This window comes from Solenopsis invicta, chromosome 3, assembly GCF_016802725.1.
Source record: "Solenopsis invicta isolate M01_SB chromosome 3, UNIL_Sinv_3.0, whole genome shotgun sequence".
In the NCBI taxonomy this organism is placed as follows: domain Eukaryota; kingdom Metazoa; phylum Arthropoda; class Insecta; order Hymenoptera; family Formicidae; genus Solenopsis; species Solenopsis invicta.
Window position 1 is genome coordinate 30,667,123 of NC_052666.1, and position 17,594 is coordinate 30,684,716.

At 36.7% G+C, this 17,594-nt stretch overlaps 2 protein-coding genes across 2 annotated transcripts in view; both read right to left on the reverse strand.

Annotated features, from left to right (window-relative positions):
• LOC105204570 overlaps positions 1-11,856 on the reverse strand; it is a 29,766-nt gene extending 17,910 nt beyond the window's left edge. Inside the window, exon 1 of the mRNA XM_026132064.2 lies at positions 11,245-11,856. Within this exon, the coding sequence (XP_025987849.2) occupies positions 11,245-11,756 (512 nt within the window). The 5' untranslated portion in view covers positions 11,757-11,856. The remainder of the gene's footprint in view (positions 1-11,244) is intronic.
• Positions 1-17,594, reverse strand: part of LOC105204572 — a 294,782-nt gene that overhangs the window by 198,503 nt on the left and 78,685 nt on the right.

Sequence of the window (17,594 nt, forward strand, 5' to 3'; positions counted from 1 at the left end):
TACAATTTGTTTGTGAATATTATAAAATATAAATATAAATAAATATATTATTTTAAATCTTTATATCTGTTTCAAAATTTGGAGATATACAAAAACAAAATAACATTGCTTTATTCAACAAATGTTAACAGTATAAACAAAATTTTTTTTATAATATTAAAATTTTTTAAGGTAAAAATATATATTTTTTTACCAATTTTTTAAAATTTGCATTTAAAAATAATATACATGAATAATCATAAAACTAAAGAATAATGCAGAATATTTGCGTACTATATATTTGTTTAGCTAAATTAGGCAAGTGGTACACTGTATGGCGTTTTTTTTTTTTTTTTATCTGTATTAAACGGGCAAAAGGGTTTTAAGACGTGAGCGAGTCATGAATTGTTTCAATAGTCAAAATGACCAAAATTGATTATACACATTTAATGTATGCATATTTTTTTTTTTAAATGCCTGTATTATGTTTTGTAATATTTAAAGAAAGAAACCTGATTTTTTGCAACAGAATTTCAAGCTATGCGTAATTGATTTTTACATCGCGTTTCTACAATATGTCTCTCTAATACTAGGGGCAAAGCGTATAGTATTTTAAATTGATTCGATACATCCGGAGATTTGTGTTATCGCAAAATATTGGAGTATTCTCTCGAGGCAATTTCATATCTGGAGTATGCTGAAATGTTTTTTGAAAAATGAGGTCAAACAAAAAACGCAAACGTTTTTTGCGATATTAGCGAAAAATGATCGAACAGTTGGTGCGAGCCGCGCAGGTCGGAACACAATAGGCGATCAGAAATGCGTCAGCTGCGCGTCGCGCTAATTATTTCGCGATTCAATGTCATCGTTAATAATTCTCTGGTTATGTATTTATCGTCATATGTAATGAAGTGAGAGATCCGGCGCCGACGAGTTTATTAAAAATCTTTTCCCTAGCATCAGTTGCCATGACGGTACAACAAACTTTATTCTCTGTCTTTCTTTCTTTGTCTCTCTCAACTTTTATAAGATTGTGAATTACGTACACAAAAAAGGAAGAATATTTTTGTTTTGAATATCTTTTTATTTTTGAAATCTTAAATATTGAAATAAGATTATAGTTTTAAACAGGCATTTACTCATATCAAGAAATTTTGTATAATCGTATAAGAAAAATATCTTGTCTACTATTCAATAATAATTTTCATAAGTTGAGAGAAAAAAAATGTTAAAAAGAAAATAATATCATCGAACCAAGAATTAAAATTTTAATACTATTATTATCAAAATAATTATATTGTTCTCTTTAAATGACTATTAAAATGAAGATATAATATTTCGCTGAAATTTAAGATTATAAAATTTTTCAAGAAAATTATAAGAATATACAAAAATATAATTTCTTCCTTTTATGTGTATGAAATAAACGCCTCACCTTCCACACACATGATTATTAAATAGAATTAGTTTTAGTCTGATATTAATATTTAATATCACTTTTTAATGTATAATTATAATCTACATTTAATTTAACACTTAATGTATAAATATTTATGCTTTAATTAACTTTAATTCTTTAATTTTACTTGCTAAAGAAAGTGCAAAGGTTAATGCCATGGAACAAAAAGATGATTGAACAACAATCGAAGGAATCGGCACTTTTTAGATTATATTGGATCACACCATAATAGCTGGATTAACTAACTTTAGTTGGTTCTTAAATCATAAGCCACTCTATAATCTACAAAGAGTAGAAAAACACAAGGATTAGAGAACATAATTGTTTGACTTAACTATCTAATCGACGTTAAAGAAATTCAAGTAAACCTAATCAATGTCAAATTAAATTATCGTTCAAACAATTATGTGAAATATTATTTAATGTCATATTATTTTTGCGTTGGCACTGTGCCGAAAATGTTGTATCGTATTCTAATTTTTGTTTCTCAGTTAAACTTTATTCATTAATTTTATTCACACTTTTACAAACAGTTGATTATAACACATGACACTGTATTATTCTCGAGATAGCATAAGATTAGATGTAGATAGAGCACTGGAATGTAGAATTAAGAACCGAATGCGAAAGGAAAAAAAAATCAAATCTGTAAAAGCAAAATTCCACCTCGTTTACTGTCCACTCCTTTCCTCTTCTCAGCATGCTACTGTTTCTCTTTCTTGTCTTTTTGTTCTCGCATCATGACTCTTAACAGGCCTACTTTAAGAGATCATTAACGTAGTGAGCGTAATAAATGGAACAAAAGAAAAGAGACAATGGTCGTGGAAGTAACGGCGGAAAGAATTGCGAGACAATTACAGTACATTGGAATGCATTAAAAAAACGTGTACAATTGCAATAGTAAAGACTGTAAAAGAATATAATGAAAAGCCATCTGCAAGTGCTTATAACAATACTATACCAAATATAGAAACAACTTAATTAAATATACAGGTTAATTTGAAGGTAGGAGCGTAAATTTTAGTCAAAAATAAATAGACGGACGTTAATTAATACGTATTATCGTTTGACCTTTTTGGATTAATTTTCATATTATATTTAATTAAAAGTGCAAATAATATGCGCAATGTGATATTATTTACTCGATAGAGCCAGAAAACGTATTTGTGAGGAAATTATTATTAAATATACGGTAACAATATTTGATAAAGCTGCCATTTCTCTAAGTACATCAAAAATATCTTTGCAGCAGGGGATAAAAAACGACTCTGGAAAATGCGAGTCATTTTCTATAAGATCACGGGACATCATACGTTTTTCCCCTTTCGCCCCTCGGCGCATTTATCACGGAGGAAGAGGCGCCATCCGCTGTGCTGGCTCGACCGGAGTATTCTCTATGAAATTAAAGCGGCCCGGGAGAGAGATGAGCGCGATAGTAATTAAGGAACGGTTTATTTCACCTCCTCTCCCTTCCTTTCCCTCGCCCTGAGTTTAGTCGCAAAGCGACTTTTTTATGATGTACGATTTTCATGGCTGACAACACAGCGTTTTGCATTGAGTTGCAATAAAACGTAAACGCGACAATGAAGCGTTCGTTGGGTGCAAATCGAAATAAAAGCGACGTAACGAAGAAACAGCACATGGACACAATTTGTATCGCTCGCAATGAGCAACACTGTCGAGAAACTTAACACGTGCGTTATAATGCAACGCGATAATTATGTTAGCCGTGACTCACGTGTGATCAACATGTGTCGGGAATTTTAGCTGTAGTTATGTAATTACGGTTATGCGCGGAGCGCGTCTTCTCTTTAGATTCAAGTTAAACAATATCAAAGTGGGCTGAAAGAGAGAGAGAGAGAGAGAGAGAGAGAGAGAGAGAGATGCGCACGTTACGAAAATACACTTTCCCTGGGACGATAGGGTTCGTACATCACCCTTTGTTGACAGGGCTCGTTTGATCGCGAACTTCCGGCTCCGTCAGGTTGAACAAAGTTGATGTATCGTTGAACTTTCCGCACAAATTCGCGGAACATTGCAGTGCCCACCGCGTCATTATGCATCTCACGACACTGTGCGCATAGGATGTAGACGATAATATATCACGAGAAAGTATTACTTTAATTTAGTACATAATGATACGAAGGAGTGTTGAATATCCTGAGTGCGATATATTTCATTTTGAAACACGTGCAGCGTCATAGAATCCCCGTTGCATATGCAGAAGGAAATTAGTATCCAATTAAAACTGGTATATTCTATTTGACAATTATTATTTCATGCACAGGATGAGATTTAAACTAAGATACTTGAATATCTTGAAAAAGAAAATATTTTAAAAAACGTTGAAGCGAGAACAAATAATAGTAAAATCAATTTTCAAGGAAGATCAGTTTTTAAAGGTCATATGCAAGTCACTCCCTTTTTCTTTTAAATAAAATTATATGATTTTTTTACATAATATAATTCCTTTAATTATTCTGCACGACAGTTTTAAAGGCAGGTTTATCGATAAATCAATATTTTGACGAAATGAGATTTTTAGACTTTATTCTGGTATATGTTGACAAATAAAATATTTCATAAACTATTAATTTTATTAATTGTACCTTTTGTGCACAGAATATTGAGATAAATCGATTGAAGTAGAAAAACAAATTGCTTTTCGAAAAATTTATACAATTTGCAACATGCAAATTAGATATTTTTTGAAAAGCAATAATGTTTTCTTTATATCAATTGACTTGTCTCATTATTTTATGCATAAAAGTATTAAGGTACAATTAAAAATTAATAGTTTACGAGTTATTTTACATAATATGTTAAAATATACACGACAAAGTATAAAATATCTCGTAAATTATTGATTTTTCGATAACTACCTTAATACTTTTATGTGTAAAATAATTAGAAAAATCACGTTGTGTACAAAATACACAGTTCTAAAAAAAAGTGATGCCTTTAAAAAATTGATTTTTACTGAAAACTGATTATTAATTGTCGTTGTTAATTGATATCAGTTTGTTACCAATTATCTTTCTGCGTTTATTAGCGTTTTCTCTTAAATTAGTCTCACTATAGCACTCTTGATTCAGATTACGTTAGTTATAGAATCAAATACGGCCATCAGTTATTGTCCCCGAGATAAATGTTCTTGTTAGGAGTGACATCAACGTATATTGGATACACGGTAATAGATTCGCACAAGAGCTCCGTTCTGATTTTCGCAACGCGTGGGAGGTTTTTGTCACCGAGACGAGGCAATAAATTAGCGATAGGACAAAGGGTCGTATCATCGAGGAATATCGAGGGCAATCCGGATAAGCATCGATCTCTGATCCCGCGGCTGCTTTGAGAGTACGACCGACGTTTTGTGACGATGGATAATATCTAGCCGTGATTATTGACTCGAGGCGATCCTCGTCGACGCGCCTGACACGATGCTCTCACGGCGGGTAATTGGCAATTAATAATCCGGCATAACTACCCTCTCTGGAAAATACCGGCAACTTGTGCCCTCGTTAACCCTTTATCTAATCAACCGGTCAATGGGTGCTTTTACTTTCGTATATCGGCTCATTCGTCTTAACGCTCGCCTTGCTCAGTTTGCGTTCATTAAGTTTCATTTCCATGTCGTCTGGATAATCACGGTAAAAGTCCGAAAACGATATTTTTATTGATTAATTTAGCACTCGATGCGATATTTATATCCTTCAAAGAAGGATGAAGAATACATTGAACGGAATTCGTTAAAGTATACTACGGCGACAAAGTGTTCTTGATTACTATCGATGAAAAACGGCTCTTAACCCCGATCTGCTCCTGCATCAACGCTGTCTTCTCTTTGTCTCACGGATAGGCAGAGTAGCAAATATTTCTAGAGCGTGAACGTGTAAACGAGCGGTTATTCCACTTCCTCGCGAATACGTTGACGGGTCAAGGGCAATCGCAAAGCGATGCATCCCTTTGCAGGATTTATTTTTATTCCTCAGGTATATGGAGAGACACAGAGGTGATATATTTCAGAACTGGCGGAAAGCAGGTGTACATGGTGCTTCATGAAATTTGAATTACTTTCTTCAGTCAACAATGTTGAAAGAGAGAGAGAGAGAGAGAGAAAATAGTTATATTTCTTACAACTGTAATATTTAATATTTAAACAATTGTCACAATTGATCTAAAATTTTAAAATATAAAAGTATAAAATATAAATATATATTAAACTTATTAAAATTTTGCTAAGGATCAAATTGAATGACGAATGTTTCATCATTTATTTACGTCTCTAAGATGCAACTTAAAGAAAATTGAACGCGCATCTGATTTGAACAATTTAAATTTAGTAAATGAGTAATTATAGTCCGTGGAGATAGTCACGTAGCCGAGGAGATTGGATGATTAGCGATCGATCTAAATTTACTCGCGCAAGCCTCCGTTCGATTAACTACTATTGCGATAGCTTATCGGGGTCAGTTATAAAGCCTTTTTTGCTACATGGTCGCCCTCACGTTCCTTTTATAAGAATCGATCATAATGCTGCGAATTTGTAGCAAAAAGCATCGCTGAGTGATCGCGCTCGCCGAGTATCTGATCGTCGAAGCAGAGTTGTAAAGTACACCTCTATGAAATTAACATCCCATTTTCAGAGTTTTCACATAAATGGCAGAACCCTGACCACTTTTCGAAAGAGTTACGTTTCGGAAAAAGCTCTAGCGGTTAAATCTGAAAAATAAAAGTCCGTTGAGAGACATAGGTCAAATTCGCGTTTTTTCATTGTACAAAAATTTGTTTTCGTTTCCATTAGAATTCTTGTGAGGCAATTTCCAGGAAATATCAAAATTCAGGAAAAATTTCTTTTTTAATTAATTTAATTGAAGCTTGACAAAAAATTTCTAACCGTAAATTGAAAAATCATGGCCGTTCCATTTTTGCTTTTTTTCCATTGTTTCGAGATATTAATTGCTAAAATCTTTTTTGACACGTATCGGAAACTCTCTGAAATTCTCTTTTGGGTATAAAAAGCCCCAGAACTCTATCAATTCATGTCAAAAATTTAAAAAAAATGCGATACCAACTTCACAGTAGCGAAAAGTGTTAAAGTTGCATAATTCATGAGTCAACTTCGTCGAATTGCTCGTCTTGAAATATTTGCATGATAATTTTTTTACAAAAATAAAGCGGAAAGAGGAAGTTTTCAAGAGCTGTTACGTCAAGCGCGTACACTTTCGCGATAGCAACTCGGAACGGTATAAATATTTTACTGCAAAAGGTCCTTAAACATAGATTCATTGCTCTACATTCAGTAAGTTCTATATTCAGTATTTCTTTTCAAATATAAAAGTAAATATAACGTAACACGACATCGTTTTTTATCACAACTTCTGTTGTAATCAAACAATATATCTACAAGGCCGTACTAATATTTTTTACGCTAATATTTACTATAAAAAAAAAACTGTTATCAAGTTTATAAAAGCACGCACGTGTCTAACGGATAGCAACTCGGAAAATGATAAAAATGTTTACTGTAAAAAATTTTCAAGCATAGATTCATTGCTCTATGTTTAGAAAGAAATAACATAATATCGTTGTTTATCGCTTCTCTCGTAAACAAACGTATTTACAAAAGTATAATATTAATAATATTAATAATAGTATAATATTAATAATATATATTAAACTAGGATCAAATTTATAAAAGTGATTTAAAGGTACCTCGCTGTTTAAAAATATGAAAAATTGTCAAACCATTAATAGAAATACCGTCCAATCTTAGATTCTTTCGTAGTTACAGCTAACGAACAAAAAAACGAGATTTTAATCACAATTCCACAATTCCGTTTGACGGGAAACCAAAATGGAAACGTGCGCAAACATCGTAAGTCGACAAACAATTCTCATTCAAAGAGGAAATCCGTGGTACGTTCGTTTTCGGTTCGCACGTCGCAGCCACCACCGCCTCAACGAGATGATCCCGGGCGTCTCTTTTAAAACGCGGTCACCTCGATTATTCAGCGGGTAATCAAATTAACACGATTAACTGGAGCACAGAGACGAGCTGGCGTTCGCTGGTCCATGCCCTCTCGCGTGAATACGCCTCCGGCGCGGCGACGGGTCAAGGACGCTTGGCGGAACCGAGAGTCGAGAGAAAAAGCGAGAGAGAAAGAGAGAGAGAGGGAGAGATAACGAAAAAGAGACAAAGAAGAACGGAGACACTCGGGGCGAGCTTTAAAAATTCACACGTGACCTCCCCGCGTTGTCTCGAACGCGTATTTCCTGGCTGGCGAAGGCGGCTCGTTAGATGCGATCTATTCTCTCGCATCCGCATACATCAATTTCCGGCGCGCACTCAAGCACCATTTCCGCCGCGGACGACGTCATTAGGAAAATTGGCAGGCTAGTTCACGATTTTATGGACGATCCGCGCCTTCCGCCGCGACGGGTGAGAGCGCACACGGAATTGACGCTGATAACGCGTCTCCGTGATAGAAGTCCGTGTCGAATCTTCGTAGTCATCTGTCGTTATTATAGACCAACTGTTGCACACACCACCTCGGCCCGCATAATCGCGTTGCGTCTGCAGCTTTCTGGATGATTTGTGACGCAATTAGTGCAGATACCGCCCTCGATCGGCCTCTAATAAGGCGCATCTTCCCTACGGATCGCGTCAGCGCTAATTTCGTATGTAACGCAGTAATACCACGTGAAAGGTGGGTGTCGGAAAAGCAAAGATAAGATCAGATAAAGGTAATCTCGCGGAAGTTTGATCGAAACTCGTCACTCGTTAAAGTAAATCCTCTTAACTCTCTCTGCGTCGCCGCCCTCCTCCACCGGTGATCTATATTCTTTGCACGCGCGGAGCGTGCGGAGATATTCGCAATATCGCCCGATTGAAAGAAGACGAATGTTTTAACTTGAAAAGTTATGCGAGTCTTTCGATATATTCAACGATTGAAATGAAAGGGAAGAGGATACGAGCGTTAACCGTGCGCCCGTAGAAACAAAGTGGCCAGGAAACTCGTCGGGACAAGAACGTGATATAATAGCGTACATTATCGGAAGGGGAAACAACGGACTCGGTGCTATAACAAGTGTGGAAGATGGAGTAACGGGTTGAAAACCTGTTTTTAAAGTGACCGCATATCGCGTTAAAGTCGCGCACCTTCGAAGTACGTGCGCGTATCGGCGTGCGAGGCCACCGAAACACTTTAAGATGAATCATTTGTTAGATCCCTGACAGTCACGTTTGTAATGCAGCCTCGAGCTCGAGAGCATCATTAAGATAAGTTGATCGAATGTTAATTATCGTTTATCTGTTTTATATATTGCCGTTTATGCTGACGTAATCCATTTCGTGTTGTGATTATTGTTTATTCATGAAAAAAATTGCGAGAAAAATACACTTTTTAGAGGTTGCCGCAATATTGAGTACCAATTCGTTTTGTTTAAACAAGGAACATTAGTGGTGAAAAAATTTTTCTATCCTATTATATCTTGTTGGATGAACAATAACTAAGCTAGCAAATTTTCTTATGGTCCAAAAATATCCTTGATCGTGTACTGCCGTACAAACAGAAGAATATTCTACTGTTAAAAAAAGCGATTACCCAATTTACTTTTGTTTTAAGTAATCGTTATTTTTAGCAAAGAATATTTCCTTGATAATATTTCTAAAATACTCGTCGCAAAAAGAAACTTATCATGTTCTGAAAAAAAGAATTTATATTCTTTTGAAAAATATTATAAATTTCGAAGAAAACTAATAATAAGTAAATTTTTATGTTTTAATTTAATATTCTTGATTGATTATTATTAATATTTTTTTAATAAATTTAATGCTTTTAATGAATGAAGAAGATTAAAAAATATATTAATTTATGAAGTACTCAAAACAAGAGTAATATCTTAAATGGCTCATTTAAATACAGTATTTTATTGTTTGTAAAAAATCTATTTAAAAAATAAATATACTTTTCAAAATTATTTTGGCAAAATATAAAAAAATATAACATGTAATTATCGTTCATAATAAAGCGTGTTTCACAAATTTCTTATATTATATATTCCTCCATAATAGAAAGGAAAACAGCAATTAGCAAATTGTAAAGTTTAAACAGTCAAGTGCTAATTATGCATGTTTATAAAGTAATCGATTTTATTCATTAATTATTGATACATATAATCGATAATTTAAAACTACATAGTTAAAATATTTAACACAAGATGAATACGTTAGAAAGTAACGCAAATATTATGTATAAAATTAACATAAAAATATACTTTTATTTAAATTAATTAAATTTATAACATGTCAATGTACATATTTTATTCATTTATCTTAGAATTAACGTTTCCAAACTCCATTATTTTTATATTACTTTTTCATTTATCTACCATTTTTCTAATTTGATATCAAGAAATGGTGGACATTAATTTTACACAAAATATTTAAATAACGTAATTGCATTACATTAAATTAATACTCGGGTATGTTAAAAATTCAACACAACAATTTGAACAAGGATTGCTTTTAACATAAGTATAGAATGTTTTCTGTTGTACTATGTTAGCTCGCGCTAATGTGTTTAAAGAATAAAAGAATGTAAGCTCTGGTGTCTTCTCTCGTAAAATTCTCGTCAGATATACTCGGCGTTATAAGCGGACAAAAAGTAAACGGTGCATCTACGAGATTTTACGGAATTAACAAGCCCTCCCCATCGTAAAATCATTCACGCTCATCCCCCGCACTCTCGTGAAACGACCATCCGTGAATTATCAATGGTCATAACACCCAGCGTGCTCGCATGTCACCCTCACATTCTATAGCGCCTGCTCGATCGACCGATCATTGAAAGAAATCGCGTAAAAACGTTCCGTACGGTTAGATGCCAAACGATCCTGATGGTGATGGTGAAATTCCGCTCGATCTCGCCGGTAATAGAATATGCAATAAAAAGATTATACGCAGATGTTCGAGTAATGGGTAAAACGAGCGCTCCCTCTTTGAAATCATCACAGGAAGAAATTTATCAGTGAAATATCTTCTCTCGTTAGCAAAGTGGAAATCATGTTCATACTAAACCTGTTCTTGTGTAATTATTATCAGCAATTTTAAAAGCGATGGACAGAATCGACAGTTGATGGTAATCCTAGTAGCTGATAATAACCGTAAAATTGTAACCGTAAACTCTTTTTTTAGTTTTAGATTTCATCAGTAAATTATTCCAGTTCGTAAATATCTTTCTTCAATAGAGAAAAAGAGAGCAAAAATATTTTCCTAACGCAATAACGATCGAAATCTACTAACGATTGGAGTATCCAATGTCCTCTTCATCTCAGTCATTAAAGACATTAATAATAATTTAAAGTTTCTAGCGTAGCTTCAATGAATCCCTCTAATCTTCGGATAATCATGACCGGACAAATTCGACAATTCTTCTCACGACGTAAGAAGCTTTTCGCTAACAGTCGACACTCATAATCGGAAGTATAAGCGGTCACTGTGAGATTATGAAGCTTCATTAACACTATCGTTAAAATTATTGCAATTCTCAGATTATCACGATGGATTATCCAACGATCTTCATCATTCATAAAGTATTGACAATCAACGATCATAATCGGAAGCTCGCTAATAGCGTGCCGCACGTGAAAGGGCTCGTTCATTCCGCAGGAGCCGTGAAATCTCGCGCACTCTCTCTCGGTACTTCCCCTGACATCAGCCAGACCGACGATCCTACTCGTGAAAAAGTCGCGAGTCGCTCATTTTGCAATTCGCCTACTTCATAATGATCTCCGTAACGTACCGTTGCGCTGTCGCATATACACACTTCACAGCAGCAACGTGGCTAACGAAATCTCGCGCACACACCGAACGCCGCAGTAGTAATCGTCCTCGTCCTCGTCCTCGTCGTCGTCGTCGTCGTCGTCTTCGTCGCCGTGTCGTCGCGACGACCGGCGTCGTCGTGGTCGTTGGTCGTAAAGCCGCGATTCTCGACGTCCGACGCAACGGCGGCGCGTCGTCGTCACTCCCGGGGGGTCGCGCACTCTCTTCTGATGCCCAGCGCGCGTCAGAGTGACGATCGGCGAGCGATGCCCTGCGTTCGCGGTGCGGTTGCGTCGCGACGTTACGCCAACGCCGAAGCCGACTCGGCGTCCGCGTGCACACTGACATCACCGACGTTGCTCCGAGGCCGCCTCCTCTTCGTCCTCCTCGTCCTCCTCGTCCTCCTCGTCCTCTCTTCACCCTCCCTCTCTCTCTCTTTCGCACTCTACGCGCGCAGTCCTCCTGCATCCACCCGCTCCCACCGCACCGCATCTCCTGCTCTCCCCGCCCTCGCTCGCCCTGTGTGCTCCCTCTTCCGTTCTCCGTCTCTCTCCGTCCCAAGCGAGTCCCGCCGCTCTTCCGCCCCTCTCTCAGGCTCTCTCACCATCTAGTTCTATGTATATACTATATCACTCCTTTCCTGCTTCTCGCTCCGCACCATGTGGACTCGTGCAACATGGTTCCTCTCTTCTACCCCTTTATGCCCTCTTTCTCCGACCATGCCGCCGGATTACGTATCAGCTCGCTCCGTCGTTCTTGGATCTCTCATCTGAGAGCTATACCTATACGTCCCTCGCTCCGTTTTTCTCCTTCGCTCCCTTCCCGCTTGCGTTATCAAGTTTTGTCTCCGGACCCTCCGTGTCCCAGCTGCCTCTTTCCGCTTTGTCGAAATTTATTCTCACCCTCTTGCATTCCTCCCTCGCTTTATCCCACCGCGATCTACTTCTGCACTTAGCTTTTTCCTATCTGTCAGCGCGTCTATCGTATCGTCTCTCGCTATCCCTCTATCTTTCGCTGCTTTTCCATCCATAATTTTGCATTTCAACGCACTGATTATCTCACGTGAAAGGAGAAAGGTTATTTTCCCGTCTAGATCAAATTACATCTTAATTGATTGTTATGATCAACATGTTTCTCTTATCATTTAATTATCATGATCAAAGTTTCTTTTGTTCATGAGCTCTGATGCAAATCCCATTGCACGCAGTTTCTCATCCTTTTCTGTATTTTTAAGAAAGATAATCGAGAGAGATAATCAAGAATTGAAACTGTATCAACTAGAGCTCCACAATTGCTTTTAAAATTGCGAACTATTCGGAATTACTGAGAAATCGTTTTTTAAGTTCAATAAACGTGCTAATATTCAAGTGACATAACAACGACTGTTAAAAATTCACAGAATTTTATTGCTGACCGCCGTATTCATAGAACTACAAATACGGAATTAACATGCAAATCTTGGAAAAAAATATTCGTGCTATTGTATGCTAATCTTTCCGAAGAGAGATGCGACGGTAATTTGAGATACGCTGCACTAAAACGCGATCGAGCGAATGAACCAACGCATTTAAAAATCAGGGCATTTGTAGACTTCCAAATCGAATGCAGATTAAAGCTCTCGCCGCTCTCGGTAGAATTATTGTTAAAGTAGACCGCGTCAAGTATAATTGTATTTATTTCAATTTAAAAGATTTATTCAATTTAAAGGAGCAATTAATTCTACGGAATATCTCTATCGATTTATCAAAAATATAATACGTTCAAAAATATTACGATATCTATTAAGTAAAAATATAAATTTTGGACAATACTTTATGTTGCATGCTGCCTCTCGATAGCCAATGTATGCCATTATTTAAATAAAATTATTAAGATAATCATCTAGATAAAGAAATAACTTCATCTTATCTTTATCTAGATTATTATAATGTACATTGTTTTCATCATTAGCTTATTATTAGATAAAAACAAGCATTATCTTTTTCAAATTATCTAAGATAATATGAACAATCTAAGAAAATGTGAACAAGAACGAAGTATATTGTCCTTAGCCTCAATCTTCAAGTTACCGTTTATCCTAACAGAAAAATTTTTCCTGTAAAGGAACAATAATATACTAACATTATAATACTATGCTAATACTACTGTGCAAACAATACTAAAAATCTATAATGTACGTAACATAAACTATAGATTTTTAGTAGTAATGTATACTAGAACACAGTCCAGATAACACAGATCAGTGGTAATACAATTGTAGTAAAAATTGCCCCAAAATTATAAATTCGAAAACTTTTACAAACAATCAATGCATGATGTGAGTTTACATATTCTTCCCATTTTTTAACTTTTATGTTAATTTCGTGTTAATTCAAATCCAAATATCTTTCATCAGATTAAGAATATTTGAAGAATTCTCATTTGTAAAAAATAAAAGTGTGAACATACTGTTCTAATATCTTAAATTGTTTTACTCAATATTGTCTAAAAATTATCTAGATAAAAAAAATGTTTTATCTTTTATCTGGAAAATGAATCATTTCTTTCTTATTTAAGATACAGTTACGTGTAAACTAATTTATCCTATTTTTAGCCAGTCAATTTTAAGTTACATAAGCGCAACACTGCCAATAGCTCTAATAAATTAAAAATAAACTGGAAAGTTTTTGTGTAGATAAAACTTCATCTTAACGTTGCTAAAAGCTGGAGATTCGTAAGCTTTCCCAGCTGCGACGCGTCTTGCTGGGACGCGTTGGCGGTACGCGTATAATACTTTTTGCGTGCCTCGCTTAATCTAAACAGAACCTTCCGTCTACTCGGCTATTGGCGCTGTCAGGAAAAACCAACGCGTCTCACATCACCCTAGAGACGGCACATCACGAGTCCTCACGGTAAACTTTCGCATTCTCTGACACTCCGCAACACGGAGATTTTGCCGTTTCATCCCGCGCTCGTAAATTTCTCGTCAACTTGTCTCTCTCTCTCTCTCTTTTATTAATTAATTCCACTCGGCGATTCTTTAAATCGTATTTTTAAAATTTTTTCCACCGATTTGCACGGCGGACGATTTATCTGAATTTCATTTGCATGCTCGCATTATAACTCGCGTTTTCCGTGGCGCTGAGCGCACGATCGGATATCGCGACGTACGCGCGCGTGTATGCAACAATGAATTCATATTTCGCTACACGATTTTCGCGTTACGATCATCGGTGGCGGCGGCGTTCTCGCGGAATTGCGTCGGGTCGGGCGCAACGCCACATTGCCCTCGCTCCGAATTGCATTGTGTCACGCAAGCCGGCTTGCCAAAATCCTCACTTCCCGAACGGATTAATCCCGTTCCTCATGTGGTAGCGTCTTCCTTCCTGCGTCTTGGACAAGCCCCACTGTCTGCATCCGAATAGCGAGCGCTAGCTTCATCACGGAATCCCCCTTCTCGTGCATTCAGCATCTCGAGCGACGCGTAGTCGAATCTAAAGCTCATTCTATTATACAATTGCGTAAACGTGACTGTAAGTAGTAAGCTGTTGCAAGGCATGGTTATAAGCCGGTTATATAAAGTGTTATGTGAAGGATGGTTGAGTTTTATCTTCCACGCACCTCACAATTATCGACATACACAGTACTGAACGGAGCACAGGATCGAAACTATCTTGACAGACGTAGAAAGACAAGGAGCAATGTGGAGATAGTAGTGACTCAATTAATCAATGGCCATATGAGACATTTAAAAATGTTGTATGTATTTTTGCTAAAATCACGTGAGCTTCGATCGATCTGAACACCGAGATTAATTCTGAGATGTGAGTTGTTGAATGGAGTGGCAATGTGACATAAGGAGTTGCGAGTTTGCTCTCTATGCCAAAGATCCGAGTTCAAATCCACCCAGAATAGTATAACTTTAAATCGGTTTTCAATCGATTTAGAAGCGATCGCCACCTCTCTGAAGGCAAAGGCAAACCACCACAGAGAGTAACTTTGCTCAGGAAAGTCTCTTCTAATAAGCTGTTCGGAACCAGCGTTAAAACTAGGTTCTACGTATCTACGAATATATGCAGAAGAGATCGCGGAAGATTCAAAGTGAAAGGACGAACGGATGACTTCAATTTCCAAAACCGTATGCAGATATAGAGAGATTTCTAACTTAAAAACATCCTAGTAACACAATCGTCGCATTGAAAATATATTGGACCAATAGTGCACAAATAAATTGGACTACTAGGTATCTTTTCCTTAATCTTTATCCTTACTTTAACCTTTGAAATAAGCCCGGAAAGAATTCTTCATTTTTGTGAAAGATATACGTGTGCTCTACTTTTATCCCATTTTACGAACATTTGACGAGGTATGCAGATCAAAGGGTAAGACTCACAAGGGTGTCGATTCTTTTCACAAAATCCATTCTTTTCTTCGTCTTTAAAATGAGTTTAGAAAGAAGTCGTTATCTTTATTTTTTTGTGGAAGATTTGTCTTCTTCATCCTTATCAGAAACGTGATGATCCCTCGGCGTATTTCTGCGCGCCTTTTACAATTCAAGTAGTTACACGGGACCTACAGTTTAAACACCGATTTCGAATGGCCTGTAATTAAAAAAGTTTTCATGATAAAGTATTATCAGTGATTCGTCATTGCCTTCCCAGAAGCAGCGAGTAAAATCAAATGTTTCTAATTAGTCAGATTTGAATCTGGATCTTTGACATAGAAAACAGGCGCAGAGCTCTCTACTCACTTTGTGGAAAATATGAATTCTCATATTGAAGAGCCGGGACGGTGTTAATCACCAGAACTCTTTATAAATTGAAGAATACTCCTATACTCTTCAAAAGGAAGCTAGAGCTCTAATCAGAACTCTCGAGAACTAATGTTGGGATGCTAACTTCACACCGCCGCCGGGACGTATACATGAGTTAAACAAAATTCGACCAATAAAACAATAGCAGAAAGAAAAGTCCATATCCCGGTATACTACTTTCGTTTCTAGATCCCTCAAGATAAGAGATCAAAGAAATTTCGCGGCACTCCGTTCAGTAATACATGTCGATGCCTTCAACAGCGTAGGATCGAACCAATCATAGTGCTCAGAGGACGTTTATGCTACCATCATTCATAGAACGTATCTTTACTTCATTGTAGATTAACCTTGTTATACAACACATTCACTTCTACCACTACTCCTGTAATCCTCCACCTTTATGCTACTGCAGAATGGACTTGAGCGTGTGTTCACGTCGATGTACGCATTTAACTCTGTCTCCGTCTGTGTCTTCGTCTCGGTCCGCAATTCTCGTGGGCGAAACCGGAGACCAAGCGGAAGTGACCACGACCAGTCGCTTCCTCGCCGGAAGATCGCGAGATTGATCGACCACCAACGGATCGAGAGAGCTCGAAGTCGACTTTTTGTTCAAGTTGTCGTTGATATAACAAAAATTACTGGAAATTCCTACGATATATGTCTGATTTTTCTTGGTTAGCAGCAACAATTTTCGATGACTCCGTGATAAAATTAATTTCTCGCATCGATTATTTAAGAAAAATTATGTTCTTGTGTCAATAAGTATTTTTGGTGAAGGAATTGTTGAATTTATTTACGAAAATTATCTTTTGGCATTAAAGCCGAATCTAAATGATTTCTATTATGTTTGTGAACAATACATTATTGAAAAGAAGAACTGCATGATCACAATTGTTACAATTTTCTTATTTACCTCTTTGTATAAAAAACAAAGAAAACATAAATTGATTCACTAGTTTGTTTTTTAATTTCACGAGAAAAAAGTGTCTTTTCTTAAATCTCGAAAAAACATACCGATGGAAACATTTCGATTGGTAAATTCCGATTTAATGTCGAAAATTACCCTAGAAGCAATCTTCGTATATTCTTTCACGAAACCTTGCGAACTAATGTTATTTATTTAAACGAATTTACGAAAACAAGCTTTATTCTGAGACACTGCGAGACGGAAACATTATCCGTGTTCGATTTCAGCGGAAGCCTTGAAAAACCGCCGAAACAAACGACTGATTTGTTCTCTCTCGTGTCTCGCTCTCCATCGCAATCCACGAAAAATGCATGAACGTCACGCATATACACGTTCGCGATGCATGGAAACAATGCATGGAAACGTTCCTTAGCTCGAAAGCATAACAATCGAAATGATGACTACCGCTCTTCGCAGTACCACACATAGAAAGGGGAACAGAAACGGGGTAAGTAGTACAACGTTTACAGCATACCGGGATAATCGCCGTCGTACCGGGATAAGCGCGCGACGAGACAATGCCGCGAACAATAGCGACGTCCTTCCTCTCCGGTCCTCCTCCTCAGTTTAG